Genomic DNA, 18447 nt, shown 5'->3' with positions numbered 1-18447 from the left:
TGTTAACCAACACTCTAACACGCGTTGCAGTGCGGAATATTAGAAATTCACCTGTAAAACTTTCACAAAAAAAGTTAAATACGAAACAGATCTCTTTAGTTTTTTTTTCAAGTAGGTAGGTAGGCACTTTCGAATAATGTTAACTAAATGTGAACAGAAATCGGCCAAATATCATGGCTTGGGTACAAATCTTTGGCAATTTTATTTGATTAGGGAATCTATACCATATAGGTAGTAGGTACCTATAATATTTTGGTAAAATCAGTTACCTCTCTATCCACCCACCTACCTAAAAAAGTTGTGACAAAAAACACGTTAAAAAAAAAAAAAATCTTCTAGTTATAAACTCACGTATTTTCTATAAACCACCATAAAACTTGTCAAGTAAAAAAATAGGTAAATAAACGAAATTTCGCGCACCTCCGCGTGTTTTACCGTACACTGTTTGAAAATTCCCCCCCGAACTTGCATATACAAATTGCATTTGATCCCGCTCGCACAACGATCAATGTCTGACTAAGCCACTAAGCTCGATGATTTGAATGTTACTAGAGTGACTAGAGAAGTTAAGCCAAGTCCGAGGCTTAACCCGTTCTTCTGGCCAGGATTGCCTCGATGGTCGAGTGGTCAAATCTGACTTTCGAGGAGGAGGAGGAGGTGATAAATTCGAATCTGGGCCCCCCGATAGTTTTTTTCTTTTTTTTTAATGCTTTATGGCAGGATTCTCACACAGTGAGCTCTTCCACCCAACCAAAGCTCTTCCACCCAACCGATAGTGGTTCTGGCCAAAACACAGGTAGGTTTTCGGATCCTTCCCCCCCCCCAAGAGGTTTGATAGAGGGAGCTGTAACTATACTAACGTCTTATTGTCCCGAAAGCGAAGAGAGAACAAAGCCAGGATAGGAGAAAGCCAGTGGTTCCGAGAACGAACTTTATCTGTTTAGGATAAAATCGAACCCTAATAGCGCTTCCAAGGCAGACGCGCTACCCTCCAAGCGAACTAGGCTGTCTTTCGGATCCCAGATACAGGCTTGGGTGTAAAAGGACGTACATGTCCACCCGCCCCCTCACATTAACCTCACCCAACCTGAGTGGGGTCGGGAACAGCCAGCAGCATGCGATTGCCCGTGAAGAATGACCCGGTAAACCGGATCCTTAGTTGTGTTATTTGTAGATATCTTAAAACTACCTCGGGACATAAACACAATATTGATCGGTGTTTGGATTGGTTGGTCATAAAGTTACTCTGGTACGCGTGAGGATTAAGTAGGTCTCTATATACGCGATACAGACATGCGACCCTATTTAAGCAGGAAGTAAACAAAGTTTAGACTGTTCTATGTCCTATAGGTATTATGGTTTGTTATAGGAAGATATAGGTATTCATTTCAGCCAATGAGATTGAAACTTTCTAAATAGGTAGGTACTAAGTGCATATACATAGTTATTAATTGTTGAGACATCTCCTACCTACACGCATCTAAGTATAAGATACATCAAGATACCCACTCATACGTTGGTACATGACATGTACTTTCTATGATTTCAACGCTACTGAGATACCTACTTTGGTAGTTCCACAAGGATAGGAAGTTAGGAAGAGATATTCGTAGATTGTAGAGCAGTACGGTCGGTGTTATGTGATCCTGGAACCTGCTCATATGAAGATTCAGGTCCTGATGTTGGGGTTTTGTGGGACACTTTTGAGGGTCCGCGCCCGCGTGGGCCAGCCTAAATGGTACATTTTTGAACTTTTCAAAAAATACAAAACTACAACAACTTTAATAATACATTTTTATACAGCGAGGAATAGTTCGAACTTTTACTTATTATGACTAATATACTAATACAAGTAATAAGAAAATTAGAAATTCAAGTTGATATCTTTATTCAAGTTGATTGCCTGCTTATATCACAAAATCTAAATTATTACCTAGGTATGTGGGTATGGGTATAAACTACAACAACTTTAATAATACATTTTTATACAGCGAGGAATAGTTCGAACTTTTACTTATTATGACTAATATACTAATACAAGTAATCAGAAAATTAGAAATTCAAGTTAATTGCCTGCTTATATCACAAAATATAAATTATTACCTAGGTATGTGGGTATGGGTATCCAAGCGTTCCAACCTAAATGGTACATTTTTGGGCGTTTTTTCATTCATCTTCACTCAGCACTCACAAACAAATCCAGACTTCCATAGTGCATTTCAACATGACATTGGGGAATGGGCAGTTTGTACCTTGTGTCTAATCTTCGAATATTCATACTCCGTTGTACCTCGTCCCTTTTGATATCCAACCCCAGTGGTTAGCAGCAGGGTGCTATTCTTTGGAAATCCCCTCTCACTTTCTCGGGCTCGAACCCATTGTCCTTCAGATTACAAGGACAACCTTAACGAGCTTCTGGTTGAACTAATATTGTTATACAATTACACAAACAGATCTTACTTCACGTGAGCCCATGTGACGTGATAGTGTAGCTGTCCTGAACGAAATTACCTACAATATTATGGAAAAACGTTGATCTTTCTGATTCCCCATGAGCCTTCACGTGAGCTCATGATGGGGAGTCAGAAAGATGTAGTTCAAAGTTTTCCCATAATACTGTAGGTAATATCTTACTTCACGTGAGCCCATGTGACGTGATAGTGTAGCTGTCCTGAACGAAATTACCTACAATATTATGGGAAAACTTTGATCTTTCTGATTCCCCATGAGCCTTCACGTGAGCTCATGATGGGGAGTCAGAAAGGTGTAGTTCAAAGTTTTCCCATAATATTGTAGGTAATTTGTTGTTGTTGTTGTTGTTGTTGTTGTTGTTGTTGTTGTTGTTGTAGCGGCTTTAGCTTTCGCCGAATGGTGATGGCAGATTAAAGAGAAGATATCTTTTTGTATTTGCCAGACACCGGGGAGATGGTCTCTAGCAATGTTTAATAGGCTCGTCCTGAGCCGCAGTCAACCATCGTGAGTACTTGTGCTTATTCTTTAAAAGCAAAGAGAGCCCTTTGCAGAACTGCCAGCTAGCTAGGCTGGTTGGCTGTTCTCCTCCCTGTTTGTAGTCCCACAGCCAGATGCTAGTCTACTCTCTGTTTAACGTCCCCTAGCCAGACAACTTCGTTCAATAGTCAGTTCTTAATTCTTATAGCTTGAGTGATAATTTGCATCAGGGACCAACCTCAGTGGTGTAATGGTTGGCGCGGTGGACTTCGAATCTGGGGTTTGGTGGTTCAAGTCCAAGTCAAGTCATGAAATTTAGCGTAGTGTATTTAGCCGGTAACGACATTTGTGACAAGCATTTATGCCTAACACAATTAAAAAATTCCCATTTTGCATGAGGGACACGTGCTTTCAATTTTATACGTATTGTTCTGTTTAGCCATAGCCACTCATAGGTTTGAAACCTACTCGCCAATCAGCCCCTGACAGAGGTGACTACCTACTGACCTCATGTACTCTGGAGGTTGGTGGTTCAAGTCCAAGTCATGTCATGAAATTTAGCGTAGTGTATTTAGCCGGTAACGACATTATTTTTGTGACAAGCAATTATGCCTAACACAATTAAAAAATTCCCATTTTGCATGAGGGACACGTGCTTTCAATTTCATTGTTCTGTTTAGCCACTCATAGGTTTGAAACCTACTCGCCAATCAGCCCCTGACAGGTGACTACCCACTGACCTCATGCAAACCATTATGACTTGTCACGGGCTAAATAGAATAATATCTTGTGACACGCTTCTTCTGCACAACCATTAGTACCATTTAATCATAGCACGTACCTACCTAACCTAATATTTACCCTGCACTGTTGATCTTCCATGAAGAATCCACGGTTGCATCTAAGTGTGGATTCCTTGACTTGTCACGGGCTAAATAGAATAATATCTTGTGACACGCTTCTTCTGCACAACCATTAGTACCATTTAATCATAGCACGTACCTAACCTAATATTTACCCTGCACTGTTGATCTTCCATGAAGAATCCACAGTTGCATCTAAGTGTGGATTCCCATTCTTGATTCTAGGTAGATAAACAGACCGAAACAATCAGCCTAGACCTCTGTCATATGTAATTTGTTTTCTTCTTTATGATAGGTTTACCTTAATATTAGGTCTAGGTAGATGTAATGGAATTGGTAAGTGGACCATGGTCGAGGCAAAGCGAAGTATGAGGTTTGATCTGCCAATGTGGACGTATCCTAAGGCGCGGTGCACACTGGTGAAACGCGTTTCATAAAACGTGTAGATAAGATTAAACAAACATGAACCTGTAGAACCCCGGTGAAAATGGCACATACGGCAAATACTTAGATAGAAGATACCTTTTATCTAAGATTAAAAAAATACCTTTTATCTGAGTATGTGCCGTATAAAAGGTATCTTTTACCTACCTTCATACCAACTTGTTCTGGCCAAAACCCAGGTAGGTTTTCGGATCCCCCCCCCCCATCCCCAAGAGGTTTGATAGAGGGAGCTGTAACTATACTAACGTCTTATCGTCCCGAAAGCGAAGAGAGAACAAAGCCAGGATAGGAGAAAGCCAGTCGCTCCGAGAAAGAACTTTATCTGTTTAGGATAAAATCGAACCCTAATAGCGCTTCCAGGGCAGACGCGCTACCCTCCAAGCGAACTAGGCTGTCTTTCGGATCCCAGATACAGGCTTGGATGTAAAAGAACGTACATGTCCACCCGCCCCCTCACATTAACCTCACCCAACCTGAGTGGGGTCGGGAAAAGCCAACAGTATGCGATTACCTAGATGGTTTCCTGCATCTGGAGTCCGGATACCAACCACACGCAAGGTTGGTCAACTTCAGTAATCCTTTGGTGCACTTTACGTGCCGGTGCGGTGGCCAAAGAGGAAGGAATGAAGGATTGACAGAGGTTCAAACTCTCTTGGACGTACAGACAGGGAGTACAATAGCATAACCCTTCAGAAAACGGTCTCAGGCCTCTGAATATGTCATAGGTAGATAGGTACTAATGTAGCGATTCGATGTAAAAACATTACCTTTTTTTTGAAAGAAGGAAGACAGGATAGGAGAAAAAGCCAACCGTTCCGAGAAAGAATCTGATCATTTCAGGATAAAATCCGCCGCGAGCGGGGATCGAATCCGCAGTCTAGCGCATAAGAGAGAGAGAGAGAGAGAGAGAGAGATTATACTGATGGGATAATCGTTCTCGGAACGGCTGGCTTTCTCCTATCCTGTCTTCCTTCTTCGATTTCGGGACGATAAGACCCTAGCAGTTACAGTTCCCTCTGAAACCTCTTGAAAAAAAAAAAAAAAAAAACGTTTGAAATGTACCTAATTATACGTACGAGTATAACAGAGAGCACAGTATAACTTAGTAAAAAGTCTTCACTATTATTTTTTTCAGCGCGGGCCATGGCGGGTTAATTTGGAAGTGGTCTGATCATATCACTTTCACCGTGAGCGTGCGATAACCACGCTACAATCATATGGGTCATACATGTATTTACTACTTAGCCTCTAGCGAGATCTAGCGAGTGGAACCCTCGCTTTTTTTAATATTTATTTTTAGCTTATACCTAATGTATCTTTTTTTTTTTTTCTTTTAGCTCATACCTAAGCATAATTTTAGCTCATAATAAGAGTTGCTTGTAAAAAAAAAAAAAAAAATCTTTGTGCTTAAAGGCACGTTCCCATTTAATATTTCCGAACGACAAATTTTGTCTTTCGGAGGGGGAAAAAAAAATCGGTTGAAACTCACGACACGTGGGAATTAACGGGCCTTAACACGGCTTAACTAACAGATAATCTCGCCTAATCCAAGAGTTTAACTTAAACGGAGTTTAAACTCACTTTGTGAACCTCGCCATGAGAGGGTTGCACAAGGGCTTCTGGGACACACTGTATAACCAAAGGTACAAGACGTGATACTTTGCGCTTTATCACACATTAAGAGCGACAGTTTGAAAGCTCTGTCGAGTGCCAATGTTTGTAGATGTAAGTTGTAAAGAGATACCTAAGGTGTTTAAATACCAAATGGATAATACCCCATAAATAAATAGGTACCTATAGGTAAATAGAGAGTAAAAATAGAAAACGGCTACAGGCTATTAATAATAATTATAACGACTATAGTCGTTATATGACGTTAAAAGCACGTTCTCGACGTATGAAAATAAGTAACGTCGAGCGTGGTTGGCATCTGGACAGGTGACTTTATGGGACATCAAGAGCTGGCCAATTTAGGATCTAGGTTGAGAAGAGGGGAAATTCAACTTACCATTAGGTACCTACCAATAATGGCGGATTTATGGATTACCAAAAGAGTTCGTTCTAAACTTGCTTCACTTCATTTTATCAGAAAATGTTTGAAATCCACTCTTCACAACATCTGTGAAGTCAGCTGTTCTAAATCAGCTGTTATATCAGCTGTCCTATGACGTCATTCTCATTTTGTAAACAAAAAAAGTTCTAATCACAAAAAAGTTTTATTTCTTCCATATTCCATAGGTACCTACTTTTCTTCTACATCTTTAATTTTATCATTTTTCTTGTAGAAATTTCCAATCCAATACTTCCGTGAGATTTCCCTTGTTCCAATATCCAGGAATAATCCTTGATTACCCTTGAAAATAAGCTCGAAGATTCTAGGTTTCCCGTCCTTACTGTAAGCAATCAAGTAACAATTTACTAAGGTAAGTTCTTCATTACTGCTTTGTCCTCATTTCTTGGTTTAACCAGGTAGGTACCTATCTCTCAAGTTTGTAAATTATTTTTATTCAGGTAGATAAATCTGGGATTTGCCCTGCTATATTTTTACTTCATCGAATGATCAACCTATGATGTCTTATCTTGTTACTGCTTTGTCCTCATTTCTTGGTTTAACCAGGTAGGTACCTATCTCTCAAGTTTGTAAATTATTTTTATTCAGGTAGATAAATCTAGGATTTGCCCTGCTATATTTTTACTTCATCGAATGATCAATCTATGATGTCTTATCTTGGCTTCAAAAAATAGCTGCTTCAAAAAATAGCTGCTTCAATTCACTGGAGTTACTACTTTTTAGTCCGTCCTTCCTTTATTATTACAATAGTAATAAAAAGGTATAAGGGACGGACTATTGTTCACTGATTTATTGATTTTATCAATGGAGAAAACCAAAGACCAAGGTGACTTGTTATCTGCCTAGTGGTATCGTATCAGGTTTATTCATAGTATAGGTATCATATCAGATATATCTAAACCTACCCAGAGGGCCCCAAAGTCCAAATCAGGCCTAAAAGTCAATTTTATTTTTATGCAAGGGACGGACTATTGTTCACTGATTTATTGATTTTATCAATGGAGAAAACCAAAGACCAAGGTGACTTGTTATCTGCCTAGTGGTATCATATCAGGTTTATTCATAGTATAGGTATCATATCATCAGATATATCTAAACCTACCCAGAGGGCCCCAAAGTCCAAATCAGGCCTAAAAGTCAATTTTATTTTTATGCAAACATTTTTGCCCTTGTCAAAATTTGACAACCCATTTGTAAACCAAGTACCTACTTACCTAAACTTTTAGACAAATGATTTTAAAGGAAAAATCTATGAAATTTCTCAAGTGTTATATTTGACAACCCATTTGTAAACCAAGTACCTACTTACCTAAACTTTTAGACAAATGATTTTAAAGGAAAAATCTATGAAATTTCTCAAAATTAAAATAAACTTACAAACAGACCAACTACCCACTAAATGAAAAATCAGTCAAATTTCCTAAAAGAAAAGAAAAAATACCTACATACTTATTCCTCTACTTTGTTTTCAGATGGGACGCATCTTTCTGGACCATATTGGAGGCTCCCGATTGTTTTCCTGTGCCATACCTACATACTTATTCCTCTACTTTGTTTTCAGATGGGACGCATCTTTCTGGACCATATTGGAGGCTCCCGATTGTTTTCCTGTGCTGCGTGTGACACTATCCTGACCAATAGAAGAGAACTGATTAGCACAAGATTTACGGGAGCAACAGGAAGGGCATTCCTGTTCCATAGAGTGGTCAACCTTAATTACAGGTGAACTATAGGACTTGGAATAATGGTCAAGTCTCAAACATACAGTAGGTTAAAATAAAAATATATAGAGTGGTCAACCTTAATTACAGGTGAACTATAGGACTTGTAATAATGGTCAAGTCTCAAACATACAGTAGGTTAAAATAAAAATAGTCTAAAGACAGTCAGAGTGTATTAGTTTCCCGCAAGACAGTGTGCAACACATTTTTTCCTTTTATTTTATTTTAAAAATGGGTTGCACACATTTGTTGCATGTCAGAGGCCAGCCCAAGGGAAAGGTTGTTGTCACACATACTCTAGTTTTGCACACAGTATTCTAAGCCAACCCTTTTTTATTCTCTTCCAGTGATGTTCAGGACCGTGTGATGCTCACAGGACGACACATGGTACGTGATGTCTCCTGCAAGAATTGCAACACCAAGCTGGGCTGGGTGTATGAGTTTGCTCTAGAAGAAACCCAGCGGTACAAGGAAGGTCGGGTTATCCTAGAGCGTGCTCTGGTGACAGAGAGTGACGGTATTGATGAGCATATGGGTGACGATTGAGTGCAGCACTTGTTTGCGGAAATGTAAACACACCAGAGATTAATTGATTTTACTTTACGTGTGAAACATTTGTTCTGCTCCTCTTTGTTTTGCCTGTGTAGTGGTTGCACACCCTCCTGGGTCTGTTATGTTGGATTTCACAACCAACTTGGGTAGGTAGTGTTTTCTTCAGAGTACCTATGGCTGGATTGCCTGGTCATCCATTGTCACAGTTTCAACCTAACCATTGTTTTGCATACCACTGTGCTGACTGCTTCAATGGTGACACGTGTGACAACACATAAATATTGTGTGATTGGCTAATTATTACTGAGTTATGCATACCACTGTGCTGACTGCTTCAATGGTGACACGTGTGACAACACATAAATATTGTGTGATTGGCTAATTATTACTGAGTTAATCATTCATAGAATTATAAGCCAATATTTGTGTTGAAAATGATGTCACACTTACTTGGTCTATTTTTGTCAGACTATTATTTTCAATGTTATGTATATCCCGGTGATCTAGATATGAAAAGAAAAGATCCAGTAAGTATTTATTACCAACAATCGTTCCCACATACTGGGTAAAAAGGTTTTTGGTTTTATGGTTCCATAAATACTTCAGATTTTTCAAGGAAGTGCCTCCTTTACCAAGCACTGTTCACATTTTTCTCTAGGCTTTAGGATCTTACTTTTTTTTAAATAACTCACTCACTCACTTTTTGACCATGTCTACTTTCAACCGACAATATTTTGGTCGTGATTTAAAGTTGCTTTCTGTTAGTTTTTTTTTTTATTTTAAGAGAGCCTAAAAATTTCATTTAGGTAACCCTTTTGAAATCATCAAGAAGTGACTGTGGAATCAGATTTCAAGTTTTTAAGGTCTTTCCATTTAGCTTTGTTCTCATATAGTGTCCTTTCCTATTTTATTCATTATACATTATTGGGTGTTGGATTCATAAATAAATATTTTTTTTTTTATCTCCATGCAAAGATGGTGGTTCCTTTGCTGATTTGAATATTTTGTTCATTATATTGTACACCAAAACCTCAATTTTCTTTCATTAGTTTGTAAGTTTAGTTTTAAGATAGATAATTAGGTATAGAGATAGATTTATATTTTTATTTTTACTTAGAATAATTTTATTTAGAATTTATTTTTAGAACTCATACCATACCTATTTCACTTTTCAGTCAAAATTCTAGATTTGGGCAGTCAATAAATTTTATTGATTGTCTCTCTCCTAGTGACCTGTTCAACGAATTACTCTACACTCCCCAATTTTTACTCCACAGGGGGAAGTTATTTACAAACTTTGTATTTTTCCGTGTGTGAAGTGGAAAATGACGAGTTTGTTTTGCAGATTTTTTCGTAGAATAGGGCCCTGGTTTTACTTTTTCACACTGACATATGATTTCATTTTTCACCTTTTTTCGTGTATCTGCTTTTACCCAGAAACACAATGTAGGTACATTTTAAACTTGAGATTCTAACTCTGAAGATAAAAGCGTTTACCTCTGAAGATAAAAGCGGAAATTTCATGACATGTCTAATGACTTTTAACCAGAAGTATGTTTGTAAAGGGTGAGCAAGTTATAAGAGATCTACTCCTTTCAGTGGACGGCTCAGTCAATGAGTCAGATTCTAAAACAAGTAACTCACTCTTCAACTCCCTATAGGCTTTAGGATCTTACTTTTTTTAAAAAAATAACTCACTCACTCATACAGTTCCCTCTGTCAAACTAAAAAAAAAACCTACAGGTAAGTACTATTCGGAAAGTATTGCAATCGGTCCAAATTTTCAAAATCGGGACTTGAAAAATTTGACACCTATGTACATATGTTAAATTAGTATGTTAAATTAGCTGAACAAGAACGTTAAACCAGAAGAAAAGAGCCTCCTAATGCAATTAAAACCAATATGGGACTTGAAAATGGACTTTTTGTGTAAGAGGTTTGATAAAGGGAATTGTAACTGCTAAGGCCCTATCATCCCAAAGCGAAGAGGGAAGACGGGATAGGAGAAAGCCAGCCGTTCCGAGACCGAACCTCATCTGTTTAGGATCTGGTCCGGGCGCGAATCGAACCCGCGACCTAAAGCTTACAAGGTAGACGCGCTACCCTCCAAGCTAGTTCGTATTCTTACATGGGTAATACCCATTGGGTGTTGTAAAGTTTCTTTTGGAATTTTACGTTACTAACGCGACTTAGCGCTTATCTAGGTAGACAAATCAAAAAAGAATTATAAAGTTCATACTGTAGTGTAGACCCATACCTACTAACTGTAGAAATGTAGACTGTAGACCACATCACTGCTTGGCAATAGGTAACACTTTCTTCATTTGGACAGTCACACAATGTATGCTATGCGTTAACATAAAGTCCTGTAAGATATTTTATACCAATGTGTAATAAGTATCAATATACCTACATACATAGATAACTACGAATTGTATCTATGATTCCTGGTTTAGATAGGTACAATAGGCAAGCTTTTTTTTACAAGTCACAAACACATAAATAACTGTACCTACCTACTTTTATTATGCAATAAAATTTTGTACGAATTCATCGTCGAGGGGGGGTCAAAAGTCAAAAACATCCATCGGTAATGATCAGTACGGTGAACCTATAGTAGCTTTTTGTATACGGGAGCGTGGTCAGGGCAAATAGTTACGTGAAGATAACTGCTTGGCGGTTCACTTGTTGACGTCCCCTCTAAGAGGTACTGGGTTCTGATCTCGTGAATATTGTAGAATAAAATTCAAAGTGGTTACCTTGTTAACCAACACTCTAACACGCGTTGCAGTGCGGAATACGTATTAGAAATTCACCTATAAAACTTTCACAAAAAAGTTAAATACGAAACAGATCTCTTTAGTTTTTTTTTTTTCAAGTAGGTAGGTAGGCACTTTCGAATAATGTTAACTAAATGTGAGCAGAAATCGACCAAATATTTTGGTAATTTTATTTGATTAGGGAATCTATACCATAATATATAGTAGGTACCTGTAATATTTTGGTAAAATTAGTTACCTCTCTATCCACCTACCTAAAAGTGTTGTGACAAAAAACACGTAAAAAAAGGAAAAAAAATCTTCTAGTTATAAACTCACGTATTTTCTATAAACCACCATAAAACTTGTCAAGTAAAAAAATAGGTAAGTACCTACCTAAACAAAATTTCGCGCACTTCCGCGTGTTTTACCGTACACTGTTTGAAAATGTCCCCCCGAACTTGCTAGATGGGCACAGGGGCCCGGGTGGGGTTCTGTCCATACAGGATTGATGAGGAGTTGTTGAGCAATCCATCTGGAAAAGGAAGAAGAGCTTTTGTCAGGCAGAAGGTCGCGGTTCGAACGTTTAATTCTGTCCAATTTTGGGCCAGCCGCTCATCAGATGTATCTGTCGTCAGGTCTACCTGATAGTGTGGGTGCTCATAAAGTATCAGGTAGACCTGACAGACGGACCTTTTTAGCCGTACGTGTTAGGTCTGCCTGATAGTTTGAAAGGAGGCTGGGGGCATTTAGTAATGCTGTGATAAAATTGTGAAAAATCTCTGCTTTACCACAAATAATTTGATATTTCTTATTTTTTTTTACAATTTACGGCTTAAAAAAAGGGCCTTTAATAGTTTCTGTGCTCATCAGGTGTCAGGTCTACCTGATAGTTTCTGTGCTCATCAGGTGTCAGGTCTACCTGATAGTTTGTGTGCTCATCAGGTGTCAGGTCTACCTGATAGTGAGTGACTGGTGGAGGCACATTTTTCTCAGAGCCAACTCGGGGGGACTTTTCAGTGGGGCGAAACTCAGGAAGATGTCCCGCCAAAATCCATGGTCAACTGGGAGAGTACCGTTCGTAGATTGGTAGAAGCTTAACCCACCACCAACGTTAGTGAGTGACCACGCTCAACTTCAATGCACCATCGAGAACTTATCCAACGCTGTCAAGGTGTCAAGCCGCTGGCCAGATTGAGATCAAGCTAGTTCCTTGTACACCTAATTAAACGTTTACTCCGCTCGTGTAACGGACATAAACACAATATTGATCGGTGTTTGGGTTGGTTGGTCATAAAGTTACTCTGGTACGCGTGAGGATTAAGTAGGTCTCTCTATATACGCGAGACAGACATGCGACCCTATTTAAGCAGGAAGTAAACAAAGTTTAGACAATCTGTTCTATGTCCTATAGGTGTTATGGTTTGTTATAGGAAGATATAGGTATTATGGTGTCTCAGTACGGTCGGTGTTATGTGATCCTGGAACCTGCTCATATGAAGATTCAGGTCCTGATGTTGGGGTTTTGTGGGTTTGTGGGACACTTTTGAGGGCCCGCGCCCGCGCGGGCCAGCCTAAATGGTACATTTTTGAACTTTTTCATTAATTTGTCCTGATGTTGGAGTTCTGTGGGACACTAGAGTGCCCAAGCGTTTGTGAAGGCAGACGATATCATGAGCCACAATGCGTGCCATAACATCAACACATCCCCTGAACATCATCCTTGCAGATAGTCCGCGAGTCCTCAGGATCCTCGCGTAGGTAGCTAAAAATTATGAAAACTGTCCAGCCGTTTCCATAAGTGCGTGGTCTTGGGGAATGGGCAGTTTGTACCTTGTGTCTAATCTTCGAATATTCATACTCCGTTGTACCTCGTTCCTTTTGATATCCAACCCCAGTGGTTAGCAGGGTGGACTTTGCATCTGGAGTATTCTGGAGGTTGGAGGTTCAAGTGGAAGCCGAGGAACTACATTTTGTGACAAGCATTCATCTTAAAACAATTAAAATTCCTTTTCAGTACGGTCGGTGTTATGTGATCCTGGAACCTGCTCATATGAAGATTCAGGTCCTGATGTTGGGGTGTGCGTGGTCCTTGATTCATAAAACTATAAACTCTTTTACCGGAATTATATCAGGATTGAGATTCATCAATAACTTCCCTTTACAAGCGGGTCAATCCAGAACTGGCGATGATTCATAGTAGGTAAATTACGTTCTAAAGGTCTAAATTTCTTGCTGGATCCTTAATCTTTTCATTGAGACAAATTATGTACCTTAAACTGTTTCAACTGTCCAATAAACCGCACCACACATGGACCTGTGAGACAGACCAGACCAGGTGGCCAAGTTCCTGGACCGCCCAACGGAGACGCCCAAGATTCCTGATCTGTGTATGCGTGTAACGTGTATTGTTACAAGCACAACATGTGTTTTTTTTTTTTTTTTTTTTTTTTTTTTTTTTTTCTTGTTTTGCTTCGAAAATTTGTTTGATGTCGTAATACAGGCGCAAGAAGAGTGCCAATTTTAATGTGCAATTTTTTAATGGCTGTCTCTCAAATCTCTCACGACTGACGGTGGCGACAACACCACCTGTCTGGGATGCCTCTGATTCCTGAGGTTTCTGATTCGATTCCCGCCAGAGTCGAAGGACAACTGAGTAGCTATTTTACCCGAGTAGCGACCAGTGGCGACATTAGGTACTATACTGAAAAAATTCATGGAGTTGAGACAAATTAACAAAGGAGGCTCTTAGTCCACACGAAGCTAAGGTAGGCACTTTAGTTTCTATCATGTTTTGCTTAAGAATTAAGATAGTACCACACTCTAATAAATAAAAATAATAATAATAAAAAAGATATTACCATTTCAGCCAATGAGATTGAAACTTTCTAAATAGGTAGGTACTAAGTGCATATACATAGTTATTAATTGTTGAGACATCTCCTACCTCCACGCATCTAAGTATAAGATACATCAAGATACCCACTCATACGTTGGTACATGACATGTAGACAACATGTACCTCAAACCTACAACGTAATAATTAAGTAAACCAGTCTTCGTTACGAAGCTAAGGTAGGCACTTTAGTTTCTATCATGTTTTGCTTAAGAATTAAGATAGTACCACACTCTAATAAATAAAAATAATAATAAAAAAGATATTACCATTTCAGCCAATGAGATTGAGACTTTCTAAATAGGTAGGTACTAAGTGCATATAGTTATTAATTTATTGTTGAGACATCTCCTACACGCATCTAAGTATAAGATACATCAAGGTACCCACTCATACGTTGGTACTTTCTATAGTTTCTATGATTTCAACGCTACTGAGATGATACTTTGGTAGTTTCACAAGGATAGGAAGAGATGTTCTTAGATTGTAGATGTAATCTCATGTTGGTGATGTATTACGTGAACATTTTGTATAGAGAATAGACGATGCACAAAATGACTGGACAATATGATTCAAGCTCCTATCTAGGTTGTCTCGAATATAATATCAGCTACATAGGTACTTTCAGCTACATAGGTTATAAGGGGTTTAATATCATCGTACAAAACTGCTAAGATTCCTTTTGATTGATAGGTACCGCTAGCCAGACCAGGGGCGCCCATTGCCTGGTCAACTCCTCCACTGCAAGTAGAAGGAATAGAATAGATCTTGTTTATCTATTTATTTTTAGGCAACCTCCGTGTCCGAGTGGTTATCACCCTAGGTTTGCACGTCGGAGGTCCCGGGTTCGATATCCGGCAGGGTCGAAGTTTTTTCGGCTCTGTACTTGGAGTTCGGGGTGCACTCAGCCTCGTGAGGACAATTGAGTAGCTACCATTGGCGGCATTACCAGTGTAAAAGATTATTGAACTACGGAAATTGATTGCAAAGGGGGCATTTAGTAATGCTGTGATAAAATTGTGAAAAATCTCTGCTTTACCACAAATAATTTGATATTTCTTTATTTTTACAATTTACGGCTTAAAAAGGGCCATTAACATGATAGGAGAAGGTATTACCCTGCCCGAATAGGACGAAAAGTTCCTCGCGTTTTATGTAACGCGTTTCATCAGTGTGCACTGCTCTGTGAAGACTGAGCCGGTAAACCGGATCCTTAGTTGTGTTATTTGTAGATATCTTATAACTACCTCTGTTATGTACCTATCTAGCCACCAACGTTAGTGAGTGACCACGCTCAACTTCAATGCACCATCGAGAACTTATCCAACGCTGTCAAGGTGTCAAGCCGCTGGCCAGATCGAGATCAAGCTAGTTCCTTGTCCACCTAATTAAACGTTTACTCCGCTCGTGTAACGGACATAAACACAATATTGATCGGTGTTTGGGTTGGTTGGTCATAAAGTTACTCTGGTACGCGTGAGGATTAAGTAGGTCTCTATATACGCGATACAGACATGCGACCCTATTTAAGCAGGAAGTAAACAAAGTTTAGACTGTTCTATGTCCTATAGGTATTATGGTTTGTTATAGGAAGATATAGGTATTGTGGTGTCTCAGTACGGTCGGTGTTATGTGATCCTGGAACCTGCTCATATGAAGATTCAGGTCCTGATGTTGGGGTTTTGTGGGACACTTTTGAGGGTCCGCGCCCGCGTGGGCCAGCCTAAATGGTACATTTTTGAACTTTTCCATTAATTTGTCCTGATGTTGGAGTTCTGTGGGACACTAGAGTGCCCAAGCGTTCCAACCTAAATGGTACATTTTTGGGCGTTTTTTCATTCATCTTCACTCAGCACTCACAAACAAATCCAGACTTCCATAGTGCATTTCAACATGACATTGGGGAATGGGCAGTTTGTACCTTGTGTCTAATCTTCGAATATTCATACTCCGTTGTACCTCGTTCCTTTTGATATCCAACCCCAGTTGTTAGCAGGGTGGACTTTGCATCTGGAGTATTCTGGAGGTTGGAGGTTCAAGTGGAAGCCAAGGAACTACATTTTGTGACAAGCATTCATCTAAAACAATTAAAATTCCTTTCTGACATTCAGGTGTGACAGGAAGACGGGCATGCGCGTTTTCGATACTAACCTGTCTAAGTCTAACCACACACGATGTTGCTTATAGTTTCGTTGCTCCATCGGAAGTTCTGGCTAACAGACCTTCTCTCTTAATTACGGCCTGCTAGTAATCTCATGTTGGTGATGTATTACGTGAACATTTTGTATATGCTTTCTGACATTCAGGTGTGACAGGAAGACGGGCATGCGCGTTTTCGATACTAACCTGTCTAAGTCTAACCACACACGATGTTGCTTAGTTTCGTTGCTCCATCGGAAGTTCTGGCTAACAGACCTTCTCTCTGGTGATGTATTACGTGAACATTTTGTATAGAGAATAGACGATGCACAAAATGACTGGACAATATGATTCAAGCTGCTATCTAGGTTGTCTCGAATATAATATCAGCTACATAGGTTAAAAGGGGTTTAATATCATCGTACAAAACTGCTAAGATTCCTTTTGATTGATAGGTAGTTATTTACAGAGGTTAGGTGACAAGCTACCTTTAACCTTCTGAAAATCTCAGAACACGGTCAGCAGATCACCAGTTACGGCTCACACCATAGTCAGTTCTTAATTCTTATAGCTTGAGTGATAATTTGCATCAGGGACCAACCTCAGTGGTGTAATGGTTGGCGCGGTGGACTTCGGATCTGGACTCTGGAGGATAGAGTGGTCAACCTTAATTACAGGTGAACTATAGGACTTGTAATAATGGTCAAGTCTCAAACATACAGTAGGTTAAAATAAAAATATTCTAAAGACAGAGTGTATTAGTTTCCCGCAAGACAGTCGCAACACATTTTTTCCTTTTATTTTATTTTAAAAATGGGTTGCACACATTTGTTGCATGTCAGAGGCCAGCCCAAGGGAAGGTTGTTGTCACACACACTCTAGTTTTGCACACAGTATTCAATGTGTTCAGAGTGAAAAATTTAACCTCACTTTGTGTGTTCAATGAGGTAAATACTGAAATTTTCAGGAGAGAAAAAATATTTGTATTACCTACTTATTTTCCTCACATTTGTTTCAAGACAGTGTGCAACACATTTTTTCCTTTTATTTTATTTTAAAAATGGGTTGCACACATTTGTTGCATGTCAGAGGCCAGCCCAAGGGAAAGGTTGTTGTCACACATACTCTAGTTTTGCACACAGTATTCTAAGCCAACCCTTTTTTATTCTCTTCCAGTGATGTTCAGGACCGTGTGATGCTCACAGGACGACACATGGTACGTGATGTCTCCTGCAAGAATTGCGACACCAAGCTGGGCTGGGTGTATGAGTTTGCCCTAGAAGAAACCCAGCGGTACAAGGAAGGTCGGGTTATCCTAGAGCGTGCTCTGGTGACAGAGAGTGACGGTATTGATGAGCATATGGGTGACGATTGAGTGCAGCACTTGTTTGCGGAAATGTAAACACACCAGAGATTAATTGATTTTACTTTACGTGTGAAGACACACGTAATGCAACACCATGGCGTTGGAGGCACATTTTTCTCAGAGCCAACTCGGGGGGACTTTTCAGTGGGGCGAAACTCAGGAACATGTCCCGCCAAATTCCATGGTCAATTGGGAGAGTATACCGTTCGCCCTTTTTTATTCTCTTCCAGTGATGTTCAGGACCGTGTGATGCTCACAGGACGACACATGGTACGTGATGTCTCCTGCAAGAATTGCAACACCAAGCTGGGCTGGGTGTATGAGTTTGCTCTAGAAGAAACCCAGCGGTACAAGGAAGGTCGGGTTATCCTAGAGCGTGCTCTGGTGACAGAGAGTGACGGTATTGATGAGCACATGGGTGACGATTGAGTGCAGCACTTGTTTGCGGAAATGTAAACACACCAGAGATTAATTGATTTTACTTTACGTGTGAAACATTTGTTCTGCTCCTCTTTGTTTTGCCTGTGTAGTGGTTGCACACCCTCCTGGGAGTGTTATGTTGGATTTCACAACCAACTTGGGTAGGTAGTGTTTTCTTCAGAGTACCTATGGCTGGATTGCCTGGTCATCCATTGTCACAGTTTCAACCTAACCATTGTTTTGCATACCACTGTGCTGACTGCTTCA

At 39.6% G+C, this 18447-nt stretch overlaps 4 protein-coding genes across 7 annotated transcripts in view; 3 read left to right on the top strand and 1 right to left on the bottom strand.

Annotated features, from left to right (window-relative positions):
• The window catches only part of LOC103518476 (beta-sarcoglycan), a 25838-nt gene extending 11493 nt beyond the window's left edge, over positions 1-14345 (top strand). The window contains exon 6 of one of the 2 annotated variants that reach the window (XR_003394024.1): positions 14128-14345. The gene's annotated coding sequence lies outside the window, so the exon portion shown is untranslated. Of the gene's footprint in view, positions 1-13447; positions 13623-14127 lie in introns of those variants that run through there. The other variant, XR_003394022.1, reaches the window with a different exon arrangement.
• The window catches only part of LOC103518482 (vacuolar protein sorting-associated protein 62), a 24466-nt gene extending 6523 nt beyond the window's left edge, over positions 1-17943 (bottom strand). The window contains exon 1 of the mRNA XM_008483549.3: positions 17846-17943. Coding sequence (XP_008481771.1) covers positions 17846-17856 — 11 coding nt within the window. The 5' untranslated portion in view covers positions 17857-17943. The remainder of the gene's footprint in view (positions 1-17845) is intronic.
• On the top strand, positions 6467-18447 carry LOC103518477 (protein yippee-like 5). Of its 3 annotated transcripts, none has more exons than XM_026830261.1 (4): positions 6467-6679; positions 7889-8049; positions 17571-17802; positions 18223-18447. In XM_026830261.1, exons 2-3 carry the CDS (start codon positions 7889-7891, stop codon positions 17767-17769), a joined length of 360 nt encoding a protein of 119 aa, XP_026686062.1. In that variant the 5' UTR covers positions 6467-6679; the 3' UTR covers positions 17770-17802; positions 18223-18447. The 3 variants fall into 3 exon arrangements, with proteins under 3 accessions (XP_026686062.1, XP_026686063.1, XP_008481765.1); XM_026830262.1 differs by having other exon boundaries at positions 17571-17807; positions 18228-18447; XM_008483543.3 differs by lacking the exons at positions 17571-17802; positions 18223-18447 and adding an exon at positions 8396-8873 and having other exon boundaries at positions 6475-6679.
• LOC103518481 (protein yippee-like 5) lies at positions 17988-18312 on the top strand. Its single transcript, XM_026830263.1, has one exon. The coding sequence runs from the start codon at positions 18010-18012 to the stop codon at positions 18187-18189; it is 180 nt and encodes a 59-aa protein (XP_026686064.1). The 5' UTR covers positions 17988-18009; the 3' UTR covers positions 18190-18312.

This window comes from Diaphorina citri, unplaced genomic scaffold, assembly GCF_000475195.1.
Source record: "Diaphorina citri unplaced genomic scaffold, Diaci psyllid genome assembly version 1.1 scaffold2204, whole genome shotgun sequence".
In the NCBI taxonomy this organism is placed as follows: Eukaryota; Metazoa; Arthropoda; class Insecta; order Hemiptera; family Psyllidae; genus Diaphorina; species Diaphorina citri.
Note: the sequence above shows the minus strand (reverse complement) of the source record. Positions and strands in the feature narration are given on the sequence as shown.